This window comes from Diceros bicornis, chromosome 40 (assembly GCF_020826845.1).
Source record: "Diceros bicornis minor isolate mBicDic1 chromosome 40, mDicBic1.mat.cur, whole genome shotgun sequence".
NCBI lineage: Eukaryota > Metazoa > Chordata > Mammalia > Perissodactyla > Rhinocerotidae > Diceros > Diceros bicornis.
This window is the reverse complement of record NC_080779.1, coordinates 16,350,153-16,375,551: the sequence shown is the minus strand read 5'-3', so window position 1 is coordinate 16,375,551 and position 25,399 is coordinate 16,350,153. Positions and strand designations below refer to the sequence as shown.

The 25,399-nt window shown below is 57.9% G+C and overlaps 1 protein-coding gene across 1 annotated transcript; it reads right to left on the bottom strand.

Moving 5' to 3' along the window:
- Positions 1-15,889: 15,889 nt before the first annotated feature.
- Positions 15,890-19,522, bottom strand: ADRA2B (adrenoceptor alpha 2B). Its single transcript, XM_058534555.1, has one exon. It carries the CDS (start codon positions 19,141-19,143, stop codon positions 17,791-17,793), a length of 1,353 nt encoding a protein of 450 aa, XP_058390538.1. The 5' UTR covers positions 19,144-19,522; the 3' UTR covers positions 15,890-17,790.
- Positions 19,523-25,399: the final 5,877 nt, after the last annotated feature.

Genomic DNA, 25,399 nt, shown 5'->3' with positions numbered 1-25,399 from the left:
AATGTTGTGCCGGACACTGCGACACTGCAAGGATTGTTCCAAATACTAGTTGCACTGCTCTGTTTATAACTGTTAATACTAGACAAACAGTAGACAAATGCAGCAGCAAGTCGACTGTATGAGCAGAATATCGCCCTCATTGCATGTGTAGTTTGAGTACAGATTCCAAACTACAGCTGAGTTTCTTCTAGTGTGATCAAAAGTTTCTTTTTTCTTTGCTCTGAATAAAACTAAACTGCGGGTTCTCTACAGACAGTGGCATTTTGGGCTTTCTCTCTTTTTGTAAAGTGATTTCTGCCTAGTTTATTGTCCAGTTAACTTTAGTTTAGCGATCTTTTTTTTTTGTGTGTGTGTGAGGAGATCAGCCCTGTGCTAACATCCACCAATCCTCCTCTTTTTTTGCTGAGGAAGACGGCCCTGGGCTAACATCTGTGCCCATCTTCCTCCACTTTATATGGGACGCCGCCACAGCATGGCTTGCCAAGCAGTGCGGCGGTGCGCGCCCGGGATCCGAACCAGCAAACCCCGGGCCGCCGCAGCGGAGCGCGCACACTCAACCGCTTGCGCCACCGGGCCGGCCCCTAGTTTAGCGATCTTTTAAATACAAGTTGGCACTGTAAATAAAACAACTTGCAAAAACTTTTCTGAAATAGAATTAACAATGTATTATCTTTAGTCATGAGTTGGAAACTGGAAAAAGGTGACTTGAGGTAAATGTTCTGAGTGGGGTTATTAGGATGTCTTCCAGCTTCCTGGAGTCGAGGAGCGCCACTGGTATTGATTAGCCTGTATGGAGCAGGGCTCCCTTAATTGGATCTGAGGACTTGTTTTTGCATTTTTAATCCTCTCAGCTTTGAATATGTTGGCTAGAGACCCAGTTACTACTCAGTTTATGGTTTGGGGGGAAATATAAGGACAGCTTGTTAGCTTTTCAATTAAAAAAGAAACTTAACTCATGTGGTATGTCATCCTTTTATAATCAGTGATGCCACATGGGGAAAACTATTCATACTACTTGCATGTAAAACATAATTTAACCTTGAACATTAAAACGTGCGGCAAACCCAGAAAGCATCAATCACAAATGCAAGCTATTTTCAATAAAAAGTAAGTTACATAGTAAAAGAAAAGAACAACAACAACCCGATCAAAAAATGGGCAGAGGATGTGAACAGACATTTTTTCCAAAGAAGATATACAGATGGCCAACAGGCACATGAAAAGATGTTCAACATCACTAATCATCAGGGAAATGCAAATCAAAACTACAATGAGGTATCACCTTACACTCATTAGAATGGCTATAACCACCAAGAAAAAAAATAACAACAAACGTTGGAGAGGATGTGGAGAAAAGGGAACCCTTACATACTGCTGGTGGGAATGCAAACTGGTGCAGCCACTATGGAAAACTATGGAGAATTCTCACAAAATTAAAAATCAAAATACCATACAACCCAGCTATCCCACTACTGGGTATTTATCCAAAGAACTTGAAATCAACAACTCAAAGAGACTTATGCATCCCTATGTTCATTATAGCATTATTCACAATAGCCAAGACGTGGAAGCAACCCAAGTGCCCTTCTATGAATAAGTGAATAAAGAAGATGTGGTATATAGATACAATGGAATACTACTCAGCCATAAAAAAAAAAACAAAATCATCCCATTTGCAACAATGTGGATGGACCTTGAGGGTATGATGTTAAGCAAAATAAGCCAGACAAAGACAAACACCGTATGGTTTCACTCATATGTGGAAGATAAACAAACATATGGACAAAGAGAACAGGTTAGTGCTTACCAGAGGGAAAGGGTGTGGGGGCATTGGCGAAAGGGGTAAAAGGGCACGTATATATGGTGACAGATAAAAACTAGACTATTGGCGGTGAGCACAATGCAGTCTATACAGAAACTGATATATAATAATGTACACCTGAAATTATACAGTGTTATAAACCAACATGACCTCAATAAAATAACCGAAAAATAAAAAATAAAAAGGCCTGTCCCAGTGCAGAGTGGAGAGAGGCTTGGAGGAGGCAAGGTCAGAAGTGGAGGGTGTGTTAAAACCGGCACGTTCATCCGGCAAGCATCTCCCTGACCTGGCTGGTCAGGCCTGAACCCCGGAGTGGAGCCAGCAGGGCCTCAGACAAGAAGGGCCTTGGGGAGCATTTTCTCCCACACTGCCCCGGCCTAGGTGATAAGACTCGGGCCCAGAGAGGAGCGGAGGAGAGGCTTGCCCCGCGCACGGGGCAGCAGAGCAGAGCAGAAGCCAGGTCCTGGCCCCTCAGCCCAGTGCTCACTCCCAGCAGCAGGCTGCCATCCTATGACGCTCTAGTGAGAGGTGATGGTGTGCCCTTTGAAAGTCCTGGAAGGACACTCCCACGTAGGGACACAGGAGGGCAGGAGAGGGTCATTCCACGGACTGAAAAATTCGGAATCCAGATGGGGGTGGGTAAGGCATTTCCACCCATCCTCAGCAGGGGAACACCTCCCAGAGAGAAAGGAATGCAGGCCAGCGCTCAGCACACGCCTGGCTCCCTGGAAGACCTAATAAACGGGGTGTCAGTAGGAGAGGACCAGTAGGAGTGAGCTCTGAGCTGTCCAAAGAAGTTGGGGACCCGATGGGGCCCACGCTCCACCATACCGAGGTTCCAGCTCAAGAAGAGAAGGGCCTGGGGAGCTTGGAGAATGAGCTACTTCCCTCAGAGGCACAGACAGAGAGGGGGTCCAGGGTTGGCAGGAGCTGGACCCAGCAGGCCAGTCGTGGGCCTGGGCTCCCTGCAGTCCTGGTGTGGCACGTTAGTCCTGATCAGCTCCCAGGCTTGCAGCTTCTAGAGAAAGGGGGGCCCACTTCTGAGGCTCCCACTGCTGCCAGGCCCTCCCTCGGAGTTGACAGCCAGGAGGCAGCCGCCTCTGCCCAAAGATCCTGCCAACCCCAGGGCCGGCCGCGAAGCCTATGGGGCTCTCAGGCATGGGAGCAAGGAGGAAGGAGCAGGGAGGGCGGGGAGAGGGTAGGAGGACCTGGAGTTGTGGTCTCACTCTCCGTGGAAGTCTCTTCCCCTGGCCTGGAAGAGGCTCTGTCCATAAGTCTTGGCTGTTAAAAATAACCCGCCTCTCCATCATGCCGACAGCCCTACTCCGGGACAGCGTGTTCCGAGGCCCGGAACTGCTCTCCAGGGACTGGAGCAACAGGGCAAGGAGGGCCGTGGATGTTCCTGGCCGACCCAGGCCAGGAGAGCCTGCGACCCCACAGGCTCATGACTCAGTTCAGGCTCCCAGCCACACATCAGCCCTCCTGCCTCCCCAGATCCCAGGGGTCGGGTCCAGTGATGAGAGCCCTGGGGGTGCTTGTGGGGTGCTGCGGTTGCCGCGGAGACACGCAAAGAGCTATAGGATCTGTGGGCCTCTCCTGGTGACCTGGAACTCCCTCCCTGCTTGTATGGGACCCAGCAAAGAAGAGGACACTGCTTATCACCATGGGGCTTCCTCCTCTGAGTCTCAAAAATGTCCCTGCCTGGGCCCAGAGAGGACTTTACAGGGAATCAGGGAGAAGAAGGGCATGTGAAGCCCATGTCTTTGTCCCTCTCTTCTATGGCCCCTCCCCAAAGGAGAGAAAGAGAGTGGCAACAGCACTCAGGGTTAAGGGTCTGGGCTCTGGAGGCAGAAAAACCTGGGTTCAAATCCTGGCATACTCCTGACTGCAGTGTGACCTTGAGAAAGATACTTAACCTCTCTGTGCCCCGATTCTCTCATTGGTAAAACAGATGCTCATGGGCCCAGCTAGTAGGGTTGCTATGAGGGCTATACTGTTCTAACTAGGACTAGATGCACATGCCTGACACGTGGTGAGCACTCAAGAAGTAGTATTATTATTAGAGCGCCATGGGTAAGAGCATTGGTTATGGAACAGAATTTCAAGTCTTGCCTCCTCTGTTGACCAGCTGTGTGGCCTTGAGCAAGTTGCTTGACCCCTCTGATGTTTCATTTCCTGGCCTGTAAAATGGAACAATGCTACTTACCTCCTGGAGCTGTTGCAAGGCTTCTTGTGTGGATGCTCTTAGGATGGTGCTGAGCATGTAGTGAGCACTCGAGAAGTGTGCAAGGCCCCAGTCAGATCATCCAAGCTGGAGCTCCAGAGAGGAACAGGCAGGGGTCGGGGTGAAGGGGTTAAGGCAGCTCCCGTGGCCCATGGTTCTTCAGGAGCAGGTGGAAGCATTCCTGGCCACACACCAGACAGGCTTGGGGGGTGCCTACCCTGGGCTCACTTGCCCCATGGCAGAGAGCCCCACAGGATCCTGAGCCCCTGCACAGCAGAGCCACCCCAGCCAGCAGGCCCTGCCTGTCCCCACCTACTTTCATGCTATCCCACTGCACCCAATGGTGGGGGAGAAGGAGGGAGAGAGAGACAGAGACAGGAGGAGAGGAGACAGGGAAAATAAGAAAGAGGCTCAGGACCCAGGGAAAAGGGAAAAGGCGGCGAGAAGGAAGGAGAGATGAGAGAGAGAATGAGGCGAGGGAGACCCAGAGACACAAAGTGAGACCAAGAAAACAAAAGCAACAGAGAAATTCTGGAAATTCAGAAACCAGGAGTGGCCTCTCTAAAAAGCCCAAATGGGAGGGAGGGATGGAGGGGGGAGGGCGACCAGCTGGGGAACCCGGAGTGGGGGCTGTTGGGGACAGTGGTGGAGCCCTGGGAGCTGGAGACAGCCTGACTCCCCTACAAACAGGGCTTTTACCTAAGGATGGGTAATATGTTGCCATGACAACAGATGTAGCATTTAGGGTAATTACTAGTGAATAACAGAAAGAAGAGGCGGCAGCCCTGGCTGGTGCTGTAGCCCACGGAGGAGGTGTCTCCGAGGCAGCCCCAGGCCCCCATCTGCCCCTGCCCCATCCCAGACCCTTACTGCTGCTTCAGCCCAGCCAGGACACCAGGGCAGACCTTCTGAGCCACACCCACGTCCCCAGGCCCTGCCTCCCTCCCATCCTGCCTAGGCCTGACAACAAACACAGGCACTGTCTCTGTGACAAGCATCCCAACATAACTCTCTCCATGACCCTCTGAGCAAGGTACAGAAGGGACCTCATTTTACAGATGACAATACAAGAGTCAGGGAAGTCGAGTAACTTCTCTGAGGTCACACAGCAAATAAGCCAGGATCTGAACACAGCTCTGCTGCTCCCCACAGGCCCTCCCCAGATGATTCCCAGGACCAAGGGCCGACCCTGGGCTATTCCTAAACACCTCACCCTCCAGCACCTGCTGGAAAGGGTCAGAGACCACATTTGCGGGTGAGAAGAAAGGAGAGAACAAAACGTTCAATGCACCTGGCTCTCTAAAGACATTACCCCATTTTTACTTGAGATAATTCTTTCTATTTTCTAGATGAGAAAACAGGTTCAGAGAGCAGTGACTTGCCCAAAGACCTCACTTGGTTGGGGGCAGATCCCGAGTGGCCTGTTGAGGAGCATCTGCTCCGGGGCTGCTCTAGGCCTGGTTAAGCAAGCGGCAGGGGGGCAAAGCAACTCACTGGATACCCCAGTATTACCCCAGGGTGACTGCAGGGCCTGGGTTCTGTTCATCAGGGGTTCTGAGTCTGGGGGCTTGGGGGACCTCAGAGGCCAAGGCTCCTACCCAGCATCCTACAGCCCAGGGCAGCCCCCGCCACAAAGCCTGCGATGTCCACAGTGGCCCTTCCTGCTTCCGTCCTCTGGGCCGTTGGCCTCACATCCAGAGCCTCAGCCAGATGTCCACCTCAGGGCCACCAGGCCGAGGGGGTGGTGGGACATTCCAGCTTGGGGGGGCTCGAGCAGGGGGTAGGGGAGGGAGTAGGCTGGCCAGGCAGTGAGAGGGCAGCCAGGAAGTGCATGCTTGGCCTCGCAGGAGGGGATGTTTGTTAGCGATCCCAGTCTCTGGGAGGACGAGGCTCTGGCCTTTCACATGCCTTGGGACCCCACGTCCGGGGCCCAGAGCTCTGCCTGGCTCGCATCAGGGTGACAGCAGGGCCCTCTCAACACCCCCAGGCCCATCCCAAGGGAGCTTCCTCAAGGACGAAACCCAGATCCCAGCACCTCCCTGAAACAACCCCCAGAATCTGGAAAGACTAGCCAGGGGTGGGGCATAACCCAGCTGGGAGGGGAGAGCGCCAACGGGGCTGGGGCTTCCAGAGACTCTGAGCAGCCTGCCACTGGGGAGTGGGGGCAGTGAGTGAGGGGGAAGGAGCGTGTGCGTGCATGCGTGCATGTGTGTGTGTGTGTCTGTGTGTGAGAGAGAGAGAGATTACTAATGGATGGAGCTGCAGTTGATAAGGCAGGGCTGAGGATTTTGAGCCCTTCTAGAGAATTTTTCAACAGACGATAAAACAAAGGAAGAAGAGAAGGAAGAGGAATCAAGAAGAGAGAATAAAGGGGGCTGAAGGCCCTGCAGCGGGGTCCCTCTTGCAAGCTGCTTGTCAGCTCCCGACTCCCTCCCATGCCCCCAGATGCAGGCCTGGCCCTGCAGCTGCAGGTGGCACAGGGCCTGGGCCTGGCCCTGTCCTGAGGAGCTCACTGCCCTCTCGTGCTGCCAGGCCAACTGTGACCAGAGGGGCACAGATGCACAGCTGCAGGCATTCAGGGGAGGGGGAGTGGCCCTGCGCTGGGGCTCAAGGGCAACCAAGCGGACCGTGACCTCTGGGTGGTCTGGGTTCACCCCAGTGAGGCTCTTCTGAGTGAGGACTGGGAGAGGAGGACGGGAAGGAGGGTAGAGGGAAAGCGGGGCCACTGGTCACAGGCTGGATCTAGGTGAGTCTAGGAGAGTGCTGTGCCAAGGGGGAGGCAAGGAGGCCTGGGCAGATCTTCTGAGGCCCCACCCAGGCCACAAGTCAGGACTCCCAGGGTCAAGAGGGGCTGTGTCCATATCACCAGGGTGAGCTCTGCAGCCAAGATGAGTGGTGGGCTTCTCACTGGCCTTGCCCCAGGGCCAAGAGGCAGAGGGCATGGGGCCCACCGTGTTTACCCCTCGGCATCTGCAAAGCCACTCCTAACCCTTGAAGTAGGGCAGAGGGGGTGGCATGGCACCAACAAGCCAAGCCCCTGAAGTGTCTGGAAGCCTGGTGGGTGGGCTGAGGGGGTGTCATGTGAACCCTGACGATTTGTGGGGCGGTTGGTGCCAGCCTGCCCTTGCACCTCCCACCCACACCCACAGGCCTGTTACCGTGACTGGAGACCCGCCTTCACCATGGCACGCCCTCACCCTGCCCCTTCCACTGTGTGGGCAGTGGTTGTGCCATATCTGGGCTAAAGCCCCCGAGTGTCCAGAGACATCTCTGGTGTGGCTCCAGGCATCACCAGCCATGTGACCTGGGACAAGTGCCTAAACTGCCTGGGCCCAGTTTCTGCATCTGCAGAATACGAGGGGAGAAATGAAATTTGACGCACCAGGTTTATTCTTTCTCTAAACAGGGTCTCTGTAACCTGGTCCCTTTCGCCTTCACCCACAGAATTCCTGTCTCTTGCCCTGCACTGACTTCAGAAGGGGTCTCAAGGGAACACATGGAAATGGGGTGCTGGGCATGTAGCAAGGGGTCTGGGGACACCCACAGGTCCACAGAGACTAGTGCCCTTCACCCAGACTCAGGGAGAAGTGGCCTGAGAGGCTTCAGGCCAGGGAGGAAACTAAACAAACAAGTTTGTTGGCAGCTTTCAGCTGCGACTGTCTCCTCCCCTTTGCCTCCACCCCTCCTGACAAGCATCTCCACTTCCTGGAGCCCGGAGACCCTGACATCCCGACTTATTTTTAGTCAGCCGCCTCTGGAGCAGGGCCGCTGGCCCAGGCCTCCCCCTGCCCTGTCCCCTGCCCCTGGGGGGCAGCCTGGGGCCAGAAGTCACCTCAGAACGTGAGTGAGCCCACACCCACACCATAGCCTGGACAGTACAGCTCCCCCCACCCCACCCGCCGCTCTTCCCTCCAACCACCTCCTGCCTGAGACACCAGCCACCAGTCCTCACAGAGCACCGCCCTCCAGCAGGCCTCCTTCCAGGGTTCCTGCCCCACCAAGGCCCACCCGCCTGCTTTGAGTGTCGAGTGCTGCCTTCCATCCCTCAGTGCCCTGGAGCCTTGGTGCTGGAGGCATCTCCCTTACCCACTGGCCCATTCCTCCTCAGCCCCGCCTCACTCCCGGGGTGCCGGGTGGTGTTGGCTCTTGCTCTGCACCCCTTCGAGCCAGCACAGACCTCAGTGCACTGGAGAGGCGGGGCAGGAAGGGACCAGGTGTCCAGGCAGGTTCCACACAGGGCCCTCCAAGCTGCTTATCCTGGACCAGCTGTCCACCCCGTGACTGCAGCCAAGAGGGGCGTGGTGGCGGAAGGCATCGCTGGGGGCAGCCTCTGCCCACCTCCACCGGCCCCAGCAATTCCCCTCAGGCCCCAGATTTGCACTCTCCACGTAGCTAAACCAAAGCCATGCTGTGGGGGACTCGCAGCCCCACTCGCCAAGGCAGCTCAGCCAACAGCCTACACCTACTGCTGTTCACGCCTGTCTCTGGAGGCTCTAACCTCCCACCCCTGTCCACTCTTCCTCTCCCCCCAGGGAGGAGTCCAAATGAACATAGCATTCTCCACCTCACCGTGCTTCCAGGGATATCCTAGCACCTCTGGAGACTGGTGTTGGGACAGCTGGCCAGCCAGGCAGCCCGTACATTTTCACTCTTGGCCGGGCACCATCAGGCCTGGGATATGCAGTGAACAAGACCGACTCCTATCCCAGCCCTGGTGGAGCTCACAGGCTAGAAGGAGCCATGAGACAAGGAGCAGACAGGTAAACAAGGTAGCTAGCATGCTGGCTGGTGGTAAGTGCGGGGAGCAAACCTACACCAGGGAAGGGAGAGAGGGTTTGGTTGGGGAGGGGCTGGGGGAGGTGCAGCGTGGGGTGATGGGCGGGGCCTGCAGGGGCGCCCCGCTGCTGTGGAGCCCTGTGCAGGCGGAGGGAATTGGGCTCAAATTCTACTCCTGGACCGCAGGGAGCAACATGGTCCGCTCAGACCAGGTGATCAGACTCACAAGCAGCACAACAGGTGGTTCAACGGGGAAGGCTGGTCGCCTCCTGAAGCTTCCTTGCCTTGCTTCACACACTCCTGGGAGGATAAGACCTCCACAGACCCCTGCCTCCCTTCCCCACTCTTCTCGACCATCTCTGGCCCATGGCAAGGTGTGCTGGCCCAAGAAGCCCCCACTCCCACCCAATCCCGCCCTACAGCCTGGCCTCGCCACACGGCCCGCCCTCAGACCTTCCCTCCATGGCAGCTGTGTTTCCACATGCAATTTTCTTAGCCTCTCTGAGGTCCTCCTGAGCGCTGACATTTGACCCCTGGGTGCCCCCCTACTGCAGCAGCGCAGCAGGAATCCTAGAGGTCTCCAGAGTCGGCCCTTTTGCCACCCCAATGGCTCCCCACACATCAGGCTGGGCAGCCCTTTCCCCTACATCCACCGAGGACAGGCCCAGGATTCTCTCTAGACCTGAGGGGCAAATAGGGTTCATCTTGCACACTAGCTGCAATCGTTTGAGAATGCCTGCCTGGCACTCCCTGCAGCCTTGTCTCAGCTCATGGAGTTCTGGAGTCCTTTACTGATGTCTGTCATGGGCACAGCAGTAAGGGGGTAGGCATACGTGTGGTGTATTTGACATACTTGCCTGAGAACCTTTCCCTCCCAGCTACACGCCAGAAAAAGCCTGACAGAAGCTCTCCGTGGGAGAGGCTTCAGAGCCCATGGAAGCATGGGACGAGGGAAGGCGGGTAGGGCAGATTCCCTTTGCAGGACAGGGCCATCTTCCAGGACAGGGAGTCCATCCTCCTTCCGTCAGGCCACTGAGTAGTGAGTCAGGGGACACCTGGGAGACAGGGGTTCTGCCAGCTCACCTCAGAGAGGAACTGGACTTCCAGAGGAGTGATTATCATGGCTCTGCCCTTCATGGGTGCCAACTCACCCTCCCACACTCTGTTAGGACACTTTATATAGCATCTCTATCTCTCAACACACCTCTCCAATCTTAAGGTAGCTAATGTTATCCCATTTTAAAGGTGAGGAAATTGAGGCTCAGAGAGGTTTCGTGGTTTGCCTGAGGCCACACAGCCGGTAGGCGATGGAGCTAGGTTTGACTTCAAAGCCAGTACTCTTTTCATGCTGCCACTGGAGGACCCACGCCCTCTCTCTGCCCGTCCCCTCTCTATCCAGCCCCGTCTCCTCTTCCACACTCTGGGACAGGTCCCTGCCACCACCTCCAGGACGCACTGGTGCTCCCCCAGCTCTGCGGGACAATTCTCCCGCTTCTGGCTCAGCCAAGGCCAGGATGGAATCTTCCAACAGAATTTCTCTAGGAAACTATGGAAAACAAAACAAAACAAAACAGAAAAATGAAACACCAAATCAGAGATGCATTCTGGGAAAGCAGGGCCCCCAGCGTAGGTGACTAATGCCAAGGCTGCCCCACTTTGCTGGGAAAACTCATTCCTCAACAGTGTTTTCTGCGCGCCTGCTCTGTGCCAGGCTGTGAGAGGAGCCTGGGGCCAACAAGGCAGACAGTCCCTGCCCTGCCGGGCAGGCCGGCAGGCACCTGCCACCACGGCGGAGGCCAAAGCAGGCTAGTTTTCAGGAGCCACATCTCGCTGTGTCACTCTAGGCCATGCACCCGTGGGAGCCTGGCTTCCCCAGGAGCCCCCTCCCCTGCTCACCCCTCCCAGGGGACCTCACCCCACCTCCTCTCTGTTGCCTCCCAGCTCAAGTCCCCTTCCATGCTTACTACAGACACAATGTCAAGCACGGGCTCACTGCAGCCACCCCCGCACATGCCCACTCCCCTGTCCCACCAGCTCCCAGCCTGCCTTGGGGGAATGTCTTTCCAGATGACCCTTTGGAGGCTCATGCCACCTAGCTTTCCCTGGGACACGGGCAGGTGTCATGAGCAGGACAGGGAGGTGGCTGAGGGATGTTACTTGAGCCTGGGGTGGGAAGGGGATGGAGGCCGTAGGTGGCAGAGGAGGAAGCCTGGTGGGCAGGGAAGAGGGGCTGCTTCCTGAAAAGAGAACAGCAGAAAAAGGCAGGGGACCACTGACTCGGTCCCCTCCTCTCTCTCTGCCCCTGCCCAGTGGTTCCTGGGGCAGCACCCATGACATCATTTGAACCATGCTCCAATGCGACTCCTTCATCTCACAATGAGGAATTTGAAGCCCAGAGAGGTGAAGGGATTTGCCCAAGTCGCCCAGCAATTTGGTGGCCTTACTGGGACCATGACTCAAGCCTCTGGAGCCCAGCCAGTACTTCTGAGACAGCAGGAAATCCTTCAAACAGCTGCCAGCCCTGTGCCCACCCTAACTCCAGCTGCCAGGCCAGCATGGAGTGGAGAGGTCACTGCGTACCCTAATTTGCAGCTGGGACAGCTGTGTCAAAGTGGCACCTGACAAAGAGCACTCAGGGACCTAGTGGAGTCTGCTGCCTGTGACTTCCCATCCGACCCTCTCCTGCACTGGGAGGGGGAGGGCTGGGTTTAACCTTCACCCACCCCCAGTGTCCAGGGACTCTGAGCAGCAGGCTTAGGCAGCCTCTCACGCTCCCTCCCTCACAGCTGCAGCTGGGCTGGGGTGGGAACTGGGACGACACAGGGACCCCCGGGCTCCCCACACCACGGCCCAGCCCTTTTCCCTCTTGAAGCAGCCCAGGTCCCCATGGAGTCAGAGGTAGTGGCAGTCCTTCTGAGTCCTGGCTGCTCTGAGATTGGAGAGGCCCATCCCTCAGCTCCAGAAGGGGCCTGCCCCTCCCCAGGGAGATCAAAGATCAGAACCCTCGCACCCTCAGCTGGGGCCCAGCACCTCCCCCACCTGCAGGAGAGCCGGAGGCCCCAGGGGGTTGCAGTGGGGCCAGAAATAGGCCCGACTTGCCAGGAAGGGCGGCTCTTTTTTGGTATCCAGTCTGTTCCGGTCCCCTTGCAACCACAATGGTCCACTGAGCCTGCAGGCCGCAAGAAGAGCCAGGAGCATCCCCAAGGGAGAGGCAGATGTCACAGGGTCAGCAGGAGGCAGAGGGGAGGCTCAGAAAAGGGGGAGCAAGTCACTGAGGACCCGGAAGTGGGAAGAGCCAGGAGAGGGGAAGGGAGGGAGGGAGGGAAAAGAGGGGAGAGAGGGGGGAAGGGAGTTAGAATCCCAGGGGTAGAGGGTGGGTATTAAGAGGGAGGCGCTCCTCCCCTTGAAATCACTGCTAATCAATACACGGCCACAAGGCCAAGCCAAGGGCAGGAGCCTTTGGCCAAGGGCCAGGCCTGGGTGTGAGAAGATCAGAGCCAGTGAGCCCTGGGGAGGGTGCGAGCTGACATCCAAGCTCCTTCCAGCACTGGCCTTCTGACAGCAGCCTTCCCCACACCACTGGACGGAAGAAAGGACGGATGCGGGAGCTCGAAGAATCCCAGAATCTAATTTTAGCCGAGTGCTCCCCGCCTCCCCTGCTAACAGCGAACAGAGCCTGGAAGGGTGGGAGCTTCCCACCCCCTGCCCAGGCTCCTGTTCTAATAGACGTGCCAGCAGGCAGGGAGATTACCCCCAAAACACAGGGACTCTGCAGGTGAGACCCTCCAGCTCACACAGGGCAGGGGCTTTGCTGGGCTGGGAGGGCCCCAGGGCCTGCTCTCCCGGTTGAGGAGATGGATGCTGAAGCCAATTAGTGACAAAGTTGAGATTGGATTGAGGGGGTTCGTGTCCCAGCTCTGGATGACCTCAAGCAAGTCCCTCCACCTCCCTCAGTTTCCTCACCTGTAAAATGGGGAAAGTAATCACTCCAGCCTCAGATGGGGCATGTCAGGCACTGGCCCTAATGACTCAGAGCTGTCATTATTCCTCTTGCCCATCTCAGAGGGTCCCAAACTGATGGGTCACTCCAGACCCGGCTGCCTCTGTACTGAGGTGCAAAGGTGAAGAAAACAGCCCTGAACCTGCCCAGGCTCGACTCTAGGAACAACTGAAGAACTCCAGGAACCTCCACGTCTGGACCTTCCTGGTAGCTGGGGTGGGGGCGGGGCAGCGATGGAACCTCAAGCTGGGAACCTTGGGGACCAGAGGGGCAACCCCTCGTGGGCAGGCAAGGACACCGAGGCCCCGAGAAGGACCCAGCCCTGTCCAGGGGCAGCTAAACAGATGATGGCAGAAGCAGGATACCACCCTGGCATCCCCACCACCTCCCCCGTGATTTTCTCACATCCCCTACCCAGAACCCTCCCCCAAAACACACATGATGGAGATCATGCAGAGGATGGGGAGGGGGCCAGGGCCCAAAGAACTCATGAGCCCTCTCCACCCTGACTCTTGGTGGCAGGTCAGCAGGGCTTCTGCCCACAGGTACCTTCTGAGCAGGTGGGTGGGGAGTGCCTCCTGCAACAATGCCCCTAAGAGGAATTCCCGGCGCCCTGAATTTCTCAGCAGCTGGCCCGAGGCAGGGGCTGGGCCTGAACTCCCCTTCAAGGGTATGCCCTGTGATCTAAGGACCCGGATTCTCACAGAGTGGGTGCAGTTGCAGGGAGCGGTCTTCCTAAGCCCTCCACTCCCACCCTTTCTTTACCCATCTTCTCTATTGGTGCCTCCCTTTGGTCAGGGACATCTGCGGAAAAGGGTCTCCAGAAGGTAGAAGTGCCAGCCAGGACAGCGCACACCCACCTGGTGAATTGCCAGGCCCCCCTGCTTGCCTCCTGCCCCAGCCCCCCCTCCAAGACAGGTGTGGGGTCACTCCTGAGAGGAGGAGGGCTGCACCCCCACCCCATGTTGCTGCTGCTCTAAGCCCACCTCATCCACCCACCAACCCTTAGATGGGCTCAGGGTGAAACCAAAGGTAGGTGCTGCTCCCACAGAACAGCAGGAACAGGGTGTGAGAGGAGAAGGCCAGAGTGGGAGCCAGGGTCCTGGGATCCAGCTCAGCTGCACGCCTATTAGCCGAATGGTGCTGGCCAAGTCCCCAGGACTCCAGCTTCATTTCTTGTCGGAGAACTGAATAAGGTGGCAAAATGGGGACGAGCCTAGCACAGGACCTGGCGCACAGCAGACTGTCAGCAGATGCCTCCTGAGTGTGGGCCTGTTATTCTCTGAGTCTAGACACAATCCCTTCAGTATGAGGGTATGGTATGGTGGGCACAGAGTTGAGCAACCTGGGGTCTAATCCCAGCTCTGCCACCATGTGGCTATGGGGAGTCCAAGTCAAGTCATCTCTCTCTGGGCCTAAGTCTCTTCTTTAATAAAATTGAAGGATTGGACTGAGCTGCCAGGAACGAAAAACCTGTGACACACACACCATTACTTACGCATTCCATAGCAGTGACACACATGAGCAGTCGATCACAGCACTGCCACCTACTGAATCCAGCCAGATGCAGTTTCAGAATCCCCGAACACCCAGTGCCAGCTGGGTGACCTTGAGCCTCAGTTTCCTCTTCTGTAAAATGGCCACACACAGCAAAGTTGTGAGGATCAAACACGATAATGTATTTAAAATGGGTTGCCAACAGTCCAGCTCCAGCAGGAATACTTTTCTGCCACCATCTCCAGAGACTGGGCGAGGAGCTCTTCTCCCAGGCCCATGGCCCTGCCCCTTGCAGACCCTCAGGCAACAGGGGACAGTGTGGTCCAGTGGAAAGAGCTTGGGCCTGGATGACCTCAGGCAAGTCATTAAACCTTTCTGAGCCTCAGTTTCCCTTGAATAAAATGGGCTGATCCTTATCTTACAGGGCAGGCTTAAGGATTAAATGAGGTAACAAACAAAATGCCAGAAGAGCAATTGTCTCAGTAAATGGAAGCAAATGAACTACTCGGATCTACTCTCATCAGGCCTAGGGCCTCAGCGCTGGGAGCTCCTCAGGACACGGTGTGACTTTCTTGTTAAGTCCTCAGTGAAGCCCCAAGTCCACCACTAAGTGTGGATACATTGGAGTCTCCACTGGTTGGCCCTGGCAGAAGCCGTGTCCCCTCCAAAATGTGGACCCGTGGTCAGAGTGAGGCCTCCCACCACCAGACCCGGGGGCCTCACTGCTCCTCCCTCTGCCCTCCCCTCCCAGACCTCACCCCTCCCTGGGGTCTGCCTTGTCCCCGGCCTCCTGCTGCTGCCCCTGCACCTAGCCTGCTGTCTGGCCTCCCCTGCCCTCAGAAAAGGCCAACCCAGTTCGGGCCCCAGAGGTGGGACAGGAAGCCTGGTGGACTCAGCTCCTAATCCAACTCACAGGCTGGCTTTGGGGCCTCAGACGCTTCACTAGGAAAGGAAGAGACTGACGGAGTGACGTGCGCAGGCCTCCCAGCTCTGACGCCGGTGACTGCATCTTAGTGCGGGGGAGCCTGAAGCAAAGCAGTTCCACTCCAGAGCCGCTCACCAGACGCAGCAGCTTAACACATTCCGCAGAGTGACATCCTTCCCTCCCTCCCCGTGTTGCCCCCACCCCGTCTGGGCAGTGCCGACCACCTCCGCTGGCCCCAGCTGCTGCACCTGACCGCCCGGCAAGGCTCCAAACTGTTACAAATCCACCAAATACAGCATCCCTTGTATGTGCTGTTCCCCTGCCCGAGACACCTTCCTGTGTCCCCTCTCGGTGTACTCCTGCTCTTCCCCCAAGACCCAGCCCAAAGGCCACCTCCTCTAGGAAGACCTCCCTTCCCAGGCAGCCAGTCTCTGGCCACTCTCACCCCCACTGACTTGTAATGATGAATAAGGGATGCTGAGTGGACAGGTGGGTGGGTACCAGCCAGCCACACCTGGAGAAGGAGAGGGCAACCGGCCTGGGAGAGAGCCCACGCGAAGTCTGCTATGCAAGTAGCACAGTAACTACTCTGGGCAGCCCCTGGGGCAAGAAGGACACAGCTTGCTTATTACAAAATATCTTTATTGATAAAATAGCTCAGACTTTTAAAAAACACCTGCGTATCACGACAAGGGGGCCACAGGCAACAATAGCAGGGGTCCCATGGGGCACACAGGAGACCAGTCTGCAGATGTCATAAGTCAGCCCCTCCCCTGGGCCCAGCCTCCCCAGCCCCGGCCCAGGGCAATGCCCTGGCCTCACACTGAGACGGAGGAAGGAGCCAGACAACCCCCTTCCTCAGGAGGGACTCTCTTGGGTTCCCTCCGTTGTCTCCACCCCAGAAAACTCCCTTAGCACCCCAGCAAATCTGGCCAGGCCCATCAGAGCACCAACAGTGCCTGTGCCGCTCAGCCTACTCCCAAGCTAAGATGCCCGCTGGCTTAATGTCGCAGCCAGGCACTCCCGTGGGGAAGACTGGGACATCCTTCATATGCTCCCAATTGTTCTGGGTGCCAGGATCCGGGGTGGGGGAGAGTACCAGGAGGGAGAGGCCCCTGGAGCCCCATCAGTGGGGTGGAGAAACATGGCTGGGTCAGAGATGGCCAGCCGGCACCCACCAGGGTGGGATCAGTTATGCATCACAAGGACCCATTTGGGACTTGGAGACCTGCCCAGGGGCTCCAGTGGGAGGCTCCCCCAGGAGTCCACGGGGCCCTTGCTCACCTGCTCCAACCCCAGCACCCCGCCTGGGGCTCTGTCACCTGCCACACGCTCTCATCTCAGACTGTTCTCATGGTGTAGGTATTTTTAGCTATCTTGGGGAAACAATTTGCCTGCTTGATGACAAAAGACATCCCCCATTGGGGGGCCCAAGCCATTGAACACCCTCTTGGTGTTGCAGGTGAAATGTCGAGAAGTTGTCATGCAACATAATAACTCCAACCTTTACAGGCACAAGAACACATTCTCAAAGAAATCCTTTAGCTGAAACAGTGGTTCTGTCTGCCACTCCCCACTTCCAGTTTGGGGTAGGAATTCACACACCCCAGGCACAGAACAAAAGTCTACAGGAAGACAGTTGGTGGTAAACACAGAGAAAGGGGATTTTTATATCAACTAATAATCACATTTTCTGGTTCTCTAGTGCGTTCCCCCATGGAGCTCAAAGCTTTCTGCAAAGCCTTTCATCTCCCTGTGGCAAGTAGGCGGCAAGCCATTGTCGCCCCGGTTTTTGCAGGGGTGACTGCCAGCGATCAGGGATCTCCTGTCGAGGCAGAGGCCAGGCCTCCAGACCACCCCACTGATGCATCCACGTGCCTGCCCGCTTCCCAGAGGGGGGAGGGGGGAGGAAAACGATCCACAGTTCTGGCCTTTAACGGAGGTACAGATCCAAAAGCAGGGGGAAGGGGAAAGAAGGGCCCGGAGACAGTTCTAGCCCATAAACCCCCACCCAGCGCCTGATGGGGACTGGGGACCATGGGTGCCCAGTGTGGATGCACAGTCGTCATTTCTGCCTCCTCCTCAGTAGCAGGCCCTCCTGGGAAAAGTGGAAGGCTGGCTTCCTGCTCTTTATGGGGATGAGAAAGAAACAAAAACACCACAAGCAAGTGACCTGCCAGGGAACATAGGGTCTTCGAGGAAGGGAAGCCGACCCAGTGGCTTGCCTGGGTCTGGGGCTCTGGGAGGGAGGTGCTCTACCCCAGCTTGGCCTCGGCTACATTCAGGAAGGTCCAAGCCTCATGCATCTGCCTGTGCTCAGGCAGGGGGTGGAGAAGACACTGCCCCACAGCCGAGCCAGCAAGGGGAGGCTTCAAATGGACCGCTGTGAACAGCACCCCTGCCCCTGCCCCTCCCAGTGGGCTCCCAAGATGAGGCCTGCAGGACCTAGGCAGGGACCGGAAAACCACAGGAAGGTGGCCACATAAAACAGAGCAAGAAGCAGCGTGGCCTTGGTGCCACTTGGCACCAACACATGGGCAGACGGCTCACCATGCCGTCTGGGTCCACTGGCGGCAAAGGATCCGTCGGAAGGCACGGCGAAAGTCCTGGTTGAAGATGGTGTAAATGACGGGGTTCAGCGAGCTGTTGCAGTAGCCGATCCAGAAAAAGAACTGGAAGAGGCCGTGGGGCACCTTGCAGTGCTGTGGGCAGATGGCACCCAGGCTGTAGGTGAAGAAGAAGGGGAACCAGCAGAGCACGAAGACGCCAATGACCACAGCCAGCACAAAGGTGAACCGCTTCTCTCGAGTCAGCTGTGCCCGCCGACGCCACCACTGCCCACCTGCAGTGCCCAAACCCCTGCCCAGGAGCACCTGGCCACGTAGGGTCGCCAGCACCCGGGAGCCCTGTGGCTGCTGCATGGGTGGCTTGCAAGCTGAAGCGGGAGATGCTGGCAAAGCCTGAGGCTCGCACTCTTCCTCCTCCTCCTCTTCCTCGTCCTCGTCCTCCTCCTCCTCCTCCTCCTCCGGAGATGCCCCATAAACACCTTCCTTCTGATCCTGGCCTGAGCTAGGAAGGGCAGGCCAGCTGGGTGGCAAGGCAGAGGTCCCAGGGGTCTCCCCCTCCTCCTCCTCCCCCGTGGGCGTGGACTGTCCGTTGGCCTCTCCGGCAGCAGCCAGATGAGATGCCAGGGTTGGCAGCTTGGCTGAGGCTGAAGCTCCCTGGGGGACTGGGCGAGGCTGCTTAAACTCACCCTCCCCAGGGCCCCGCTTGGCCCTGGGACCTCTGAGGTGGCTGCGTTTAGCAATCAAGTAGATGCGCAGGTAGACAAGGATCATGATGAGGCAGGGTGCGAAGAAGGATCCAATGCTGGAGGCCAGGATATACCAGGCCTCTTGGTTGAGCTTGCACTGCGGGCGCCCCCGGGGCTGGGGGCCCTGGTCGCCCTTGTAGATAAGGGGCGGCAGCGAGATGACAGCTGCGATGAGCCACACGGTGAGGATGATGCACTTGATGCGGCGCGGGGTGCGCTTCGAGTTGTACTCCAGCGCGCGGCTCACGGCCCAGTAGCGGTCCAGGCTGATGGCGCACAGGTGCACGATGGAAGAGGTACAGAAGAGCACGTCGAGCGCCAGGTACACCTCGCACCACGTGCGCCGGAAGTACCAGTAGCCCAGCAGCTCATTGGCCAACGAGAAAGGGATAATGAGCGTGGCCACTAGGATGTCGGCGGCGGCCAGCGACACCAGGAACAGGTTCTGCGGGGCGCGCAGAGAGCGGCTCGTCAACACAGCCAGGATGACCAGCGAGTTGCCAAAGATGGTGAAGAGGATGAGGAAGGTGATGACCGCCGCGATGGCTGCAGTGGCCTGCACGGAGTAGGGCTCCTGGTGGTCCATGGCGGGGCCGGACGCGGCCAGAAGGGGCGCTGCTCGCCCAGCGCGTGCACAGCCGGCGACAGAGCTGTCCCACCCAGCTCGGCTAGACGAGGGGGTCGCCCCCCTGGCGGCGCTGAAGGCGCTGGAGCCCCATGGCCAGGCCGAAAGGCGCTTAGGAGGTCGGGGACGCCCTGGGCCAGCCACTGCCCTCCTACATTCTCTTCCACCGGCGCCCGGTGTCCCTGCCGTCCGCCCCAGAGAAGTTTTCCAAGTTGTCCCGCCCCCGCCCCGCCCCGCCCAGGACCGGGGTAAAGTTGCGCCCTCCCGCCACGAGGCTGCTGGACGTACGCTGGGGCGCAGGGCCCGGCGGGGGGCGCGCCGCCTGTTCTCGGAGGAGGCGCGGAGGCCGCGGCGCCCGCTCCGCTCGCTCGCTCGAGCCGGGAGCCGCGCCCGCAGGCAGCCCGCCGCGGCAGGGGAGTAGAGAGGAGAGCGAGCGCGGCTGCAGGAGGGAGGAGACTGGAGGCGGGAGCAGGAGGAGTGGAGGGAGGCGGGGCGGGCGGTCAGACCGAGGGTGGGTGGGAGGTGCGCCTCGCCCGAGGAGGAGTGGGCAGCAACCTCCCCGCGCCCCGGTCTCCGCCCTGGCGCCCCAACCCCTTTTCCTTGCAGCCTCCGCACCGCGGGAGGTCAGAGGGGCCCGGGGTCCGGGGTCTTTGGGACTCGGGGAAGGATGCTTGCAGATGTGGAAGGGTCGGTGCGCGCGGGGAGCTGGGACGCGGCGCTGGCGCGTCAGCGGGCACTGAGGCGGGACCTCTTTCCTACGGACTGCGGGGCTGGGTCCGAGCACCCAGGTCTAGGACGGTGGGCGCGAGCTGATCTCTCTTCCCACCTCCCAAGAGCCCCAAGGACAGGGTGGGTGGGTGTGCTGGTGCGCTGGAGCATAATAAACCACATACTCCCTCCCCGGCGCCCGAGAAGGAAGCAGCCGAGCGGAGGGGGTGGGGGGAGCGGGGAGACCGCCTGAAACCCCTTCCCCAAATGCTTTCCCGCCCCGACTGGACTCCGTCGAGTCTGCGGAGCCGGAGGAGGCGCGCGTGGCCAGGTTGCGAGCGCCCCCTGCCGCCGCCCAGATCGCCCATGACCAGCCGGGAGACCCGCGTGCTGCGAGCGCTAAAAAGGCTCCTGAGCCATGTGGGGCAAGCGAGTGCTCAGAGATTTATGACTTCCTCTTTCCTGTTCTCCTGCAGCTGCCTTAGTTTCCTCCACTAAAGGCAAAGGTAAGAGCAAAATTGGCTTGGATTCAAATCTCAGCAACAACTGAGCCTCAGGCAAGGGTTTGTTGGCGGGGTCGGGGGTGTGGGGAGTGAGTGGTGAGGCTTGGCAAACTCCAACCTCTTGACCAACAGGAAGAGGATGTCCTTGGCGCAGAGCAAGAATTGTGGGCGCCAAGAGTGAGGTCTTTTTGATACAGCTCAGAGAAGAAGTAGGTGTCAGCCGCAGCTATGAAGGGAGGACCTTCCCTGTGTCTGTCTAGTGACCCCCGTCCTGCTCCAGTCCCGACTCCCCCACATACACACTGCACACCCCTCGTGGAGTGGCCGTAGAGAGAGGAATTGGGGAAAGGAGCAATTTCCGATTAAGCACCCCCCGCCCCACCCCCATCTGCCTCAAAGAGCTGCGGAGGAAGGCTCTCCCTCAGGCACCCTCACCTACCCACTCTCTCTGTGGCCATTGCCACCAGTGCCAGTCCGGGCAGCCTCAAGGGCACATGTTTTCACCGCTTCTGGAGCCCCTAATGCTATGACCCCAGCCTTATGTTTCTAGCACACAGCTCTGCATGGCATCCTCTGTATAAATAGGCATCAATCCACCTGTGAAAGTAGGGCTCCTCCAAAGGACCAGCCCTGAGCCAGCGTGACCCCTGGACCTTCGTTCCTGCCCGCTCCATCTTTATGGGAGTAGGGAGTGTGACCTCTCTGTGCCCACAGACAATGTCTCACCCCTACCCAGGCTCAGATGGGCGGTACCCTAGACACGCCTCCTCGCTGTGTGTTGGGGGGGAGGTCCTCCTTGATCCCAGGCTGTCCCTGCCTCCTGCCAGCCTACCCAGCTCCTCTATTAGGTGCCAGTGCCCACAGCCTGATGGGTTGGGTGCTGTCTAGGCTAGGTTCAGAGCGGGCAGCCAGCCTCCCTTGGCCCCCTCCAGAGGCAGGTTTTATGGATGCATCCTTCCCACTCACTGGGCTGGGCTGGGCTGGGCTGGGCTGGGCAGGGCTGGGCAGGGCAGGGCCTGGACCCACAGTTACCAGGGATGTAGAGGTCTCAGTAACACCTTCCCCAAGGAAGAACAGAGGGGTGGCCATTGGAGCCTGGGAAGCAGCCACTTAAGCAAGTTCCTGCCCATCCCCATGACTCCCTATCCCAGGGGCCTCAGAGTCTGAGCGAGCCCAAATGGGCATGGGGAAGGACCACTTTTTCACCCTCTCCAACCGTACTCAGGCTGGGGGCCAGTGGGCATCTCCCCAGACACTGCAACCAGCATCAGCCTTTTGTCTCCTGGCCTGGTTTCCTTAAAAGGGAAACTTAAAAGGGAGTCCAGGCCCCTAGGACTCTGCAGGAACTGAGGCCAGGGCTGCTCATATGCCCTCCCGTGCCCCACCCGCCCCACCCTGCAAGTCCCCACTGAGGGATTCTGACCTAGGCCTTCCCTGAAGGGAAAGCTACAGGCCCCACTAGGCTAGTATTGGTCCCTGGACATGCCCTGAGTGCCCACATCTCCACCAGGCCTTTCCAGGGGCTGTTGGCTCTGCCAGAAACACCCTCTGACCCTTCCTTCTGCGCTTGGCGGGCCCCCATTCTCTCTCTCTCTCAAGGTCCATTCACCTGTCACTGCCCCCTCAGGCAGAGGGAGGTACCCTGTGCTCCAAGTTCCCTGACTCCTTGCACACAGCACCCCTTTCACACTGGGAGCACTGTACTGAGATGGTGTCCAATGGGTTTGTTGCATCACCCTCTCCATCGGAGCCGACATCCCTTCCCTGTCCCCGACCCCTCGCCAAGAGTGTTGAATGGTGAGGGGCAGTGGCAGCAGGTACCAGTGGATGACATACACATGAGCCTTTCTCAGAAGTAGTGCCCGAATGAAGGCCCGCAAGTGATGGCCTTGGAAAGAGGGGCGCTGGGGGAAAGGTGACCTAGTACCACCTTTTTCAAAGAAAGGGGAGACAGTCGTCCCATCCCTGGACCTGAGACAGGCCTCAGGTCCCCCTGAACCAGGGCTGCAGCAGCTCCCGGGGCTGCCCTCCCTCCCCTGAGGGCCCACTGGGGTGATCCCCAGCCGGGCGTCACACCCAGGCTTTCCCTTGAAGCCCCAGCTGTTCAAGTCCCTGGGACCCTTGTCCCCAGCCCACCCCGTATGACCCCACCTCCCCACACCCCTGAGCCATGCCCTCTACAATGTGCCCTCTACATGCTCTCTCCCTCCATCACAGCTCGCCTGACAAACCCCAACCCTGGTCAGACCTAAATCATCCACCTGCCTTTGACAAGCGGTGGCTTTTTCCAGAGCAGAGCACTCACTGCATCAACTGGCCGCACTTTAAATTCACGACCACAATCTCCAGACTTCCCTCACAGCTCACTTCCCACTCCAGGATCGGTGCCCTCACGTTCTCCCCACACCCAGCTGTGACTTTGCCTCCCGTTTAGGAGAAAATGGAAGCCCACAGGCAGAAACTCATGCCCCTCACACCTGCATCTGAGCTCCGACTCCGCTCCTAGCCAAGTCCTCAGCTGGGCCCTGGACCCCAGACCCTCTCACGTCCCCTAGGACCCCTCAGTTATCCCCTCCTCAGCTGTCACTCCTCCACCCTACAGGCCAGTCCACTCTTAGGAAGCCCTGTGTCCCCCTGCGCGCGCACACACACACACACCTCCACCATTTGCCTCCGTAACCCTCGCTGGGCCGTCTGCACCCCGCTCTCCTCTGAATCTACGCCTGGTGGGTCACTCACGACTCCATGCCACCGAGTGCCAGGACGTTTCTGTGTCCCCACTCAGTTTCTCAGCAACATTGTATGCAGTGGACAGCTCCCTTCCCTTGGAACACTGCAGGTTCCGCTCCCTCCTCCCCGCCACTCCTTCCCAGCCTCCTTCTCCCAAACTCTGAATCCGTCATTCTCACTGCGAGTGGTGTTCGTCCCCTCCCTCCAGGGGACATTTGGCAATGTCTGGAGCCATCTTTGACTGTCACCATGGGAGGAACGGGGTACTGCTGGCATCCAGTGGGCAGTGGCCAGAGATGCTGCTACACATCGTAGTGTACAGGACAGCCCCCCACAACAAGGGTTGTGGGCGCAGCACGCTAACAGTGCTGAGACTGGCGACCCCGCTCTAAACGCTGCTGCACCCCAGAGCTGGGATCCTGCTCTTCCCGTACCTGAACTCTTCTTGGGTAATTTCGTCTAGCCCCATGGCCCCCACCTAGATGCTGATGACTCCCCAAAGTACATCTGCCCCAAACTCCAGGTTCATTCAGCCCACACACTCCGTGCCCTCCCGATTCCATGACTAATAGCCTCAGACTTAACGTACCCGTTTCCCCTGAACCCTGCCTCTCCCTCGGTTCTCAGGGCTGTAACTAGTGCCCTCACCCCTACATCCAGTCACAAGTGCGGATGCCGCAACCTCCAAAACGTACTCCAAAAGCACCCACTTCTGCCCATTCCTACTGCCCCCATCGCTCTCACTCGCACAACTGCAGCGGCTTCCAACTGTTCTCCCTGCTTCCAATCCACTTTCCACAGAGCAGCCAGAATGACTTTTTTTTGTGAGGAAGATCAGCCCTGAGCTAACATCCATGCTAATCCTCCTCTTTTTGCTGAGGAAGACCGGCTCTGAGCTAACATCTATTGCCAATCCTCCTCCTTTTTTTTTCCCCAAAGCCCCAGTCGATGGTTGTATGTCATAGTTGCACATCCTCCTAGTTGCTGTATGTGGGATGTGGCCTCAGCATGGCCGGAGAAGCGGTGCGTCGGTGCGCGCCCAGGATCCGAACCCAGGCCGCCAGTAGCAGAGTGCGCGCACTTAACCGCTAAGCCACGGGGCCGGCCCCCAGAATGACTTTTTAAATCTTAGATCTTGTCATTCCCCTTCTTAGAACCCTCCAGCAGCTGCTCCCTGTCACTCTTGGAGTAAAACCATTCCTTTCTGACCCACCTCGCCCTGCCTGCCCCCTCCCCTCTTCATCCCTGCACTCACACTGGCCCAACACACCTTGCTTCTTCCTGCCTCAGGGCCTTTGCACTGGCTGCTTTCCCTGCAGATTCTCCCAGGGTAGGCTACTCCTGTCAGTCAGGTCTCAGTTGAAATGCTAACAACCTAAAGGAATGCTCCCCTCCCCCACCACTTATCAATCCCAGGCGCTTTCTTATTGGCCTGTTTTCTGTCCCCCTCCTCACCGCTGAATAAACTCCATGAGAACAGAAACCCTGCCTTGCTCACCATGTTATTCTCACTGCCTACAACAGAGCCAGCCTGGCACCTAATTCAATAGATGTCTGTTAAATGAGTGAATAAATTGATGAGTCAGCCCACATAGCTACGTGGCTGGGAATTGGGGAACAGGCCACAGAGCCTGGGGGTGGCCAGCCACTCGGGCTTTGGTTAACACCCCAGGGCCCTGCACATATCACACCCCCCATGCTAGGGCTCCAGGGGCAGGCTGGGGCTTTTGGAACCAGCCTGGGAGCTCTCTGGAGATTCTGAGACCAAAAGCCACATCCTGTCGGAGGCACACAACAGCAGCCTCTGAGAGCCAGGAGGCCCTCACAGCGCACAAAGACATCACCTACTCTGACCCAGTGTGGCCACCGGGAAACAGCAGCCCAGTGCCAGAGGCCTGGCTCTGCTCTGAGACCGACAGGCCGTGAGGCAGTCACACTCATTTCTCCGATCAACAGGGGTACGACATGCACTGTCTCTGTCTCAGGGTTGGTCCCAAGTCTTTGCTTGGGAATCTCCCAGGGGAGCTGTCACTGCTAGGAGCATAGCCAGGGCCCCAGCCCACCCACTCTCACCTCAGACACCCTCCTCCCATGTCTGGGGGCAAGACGAGGGACAGTGTCCCCCAGCCACCATGATCCTTCCCTGATGCTAACACCCGAGACCAGGCCCCGTTCAGTCTCAGAAAATCCTTGACTCAAGACTGAAACCCCAGTCAGACTGAGGGCAGAGGCTCGAGCGCCCCATGTGTGTGCCCTCATGTCCCCTGACATAGCCA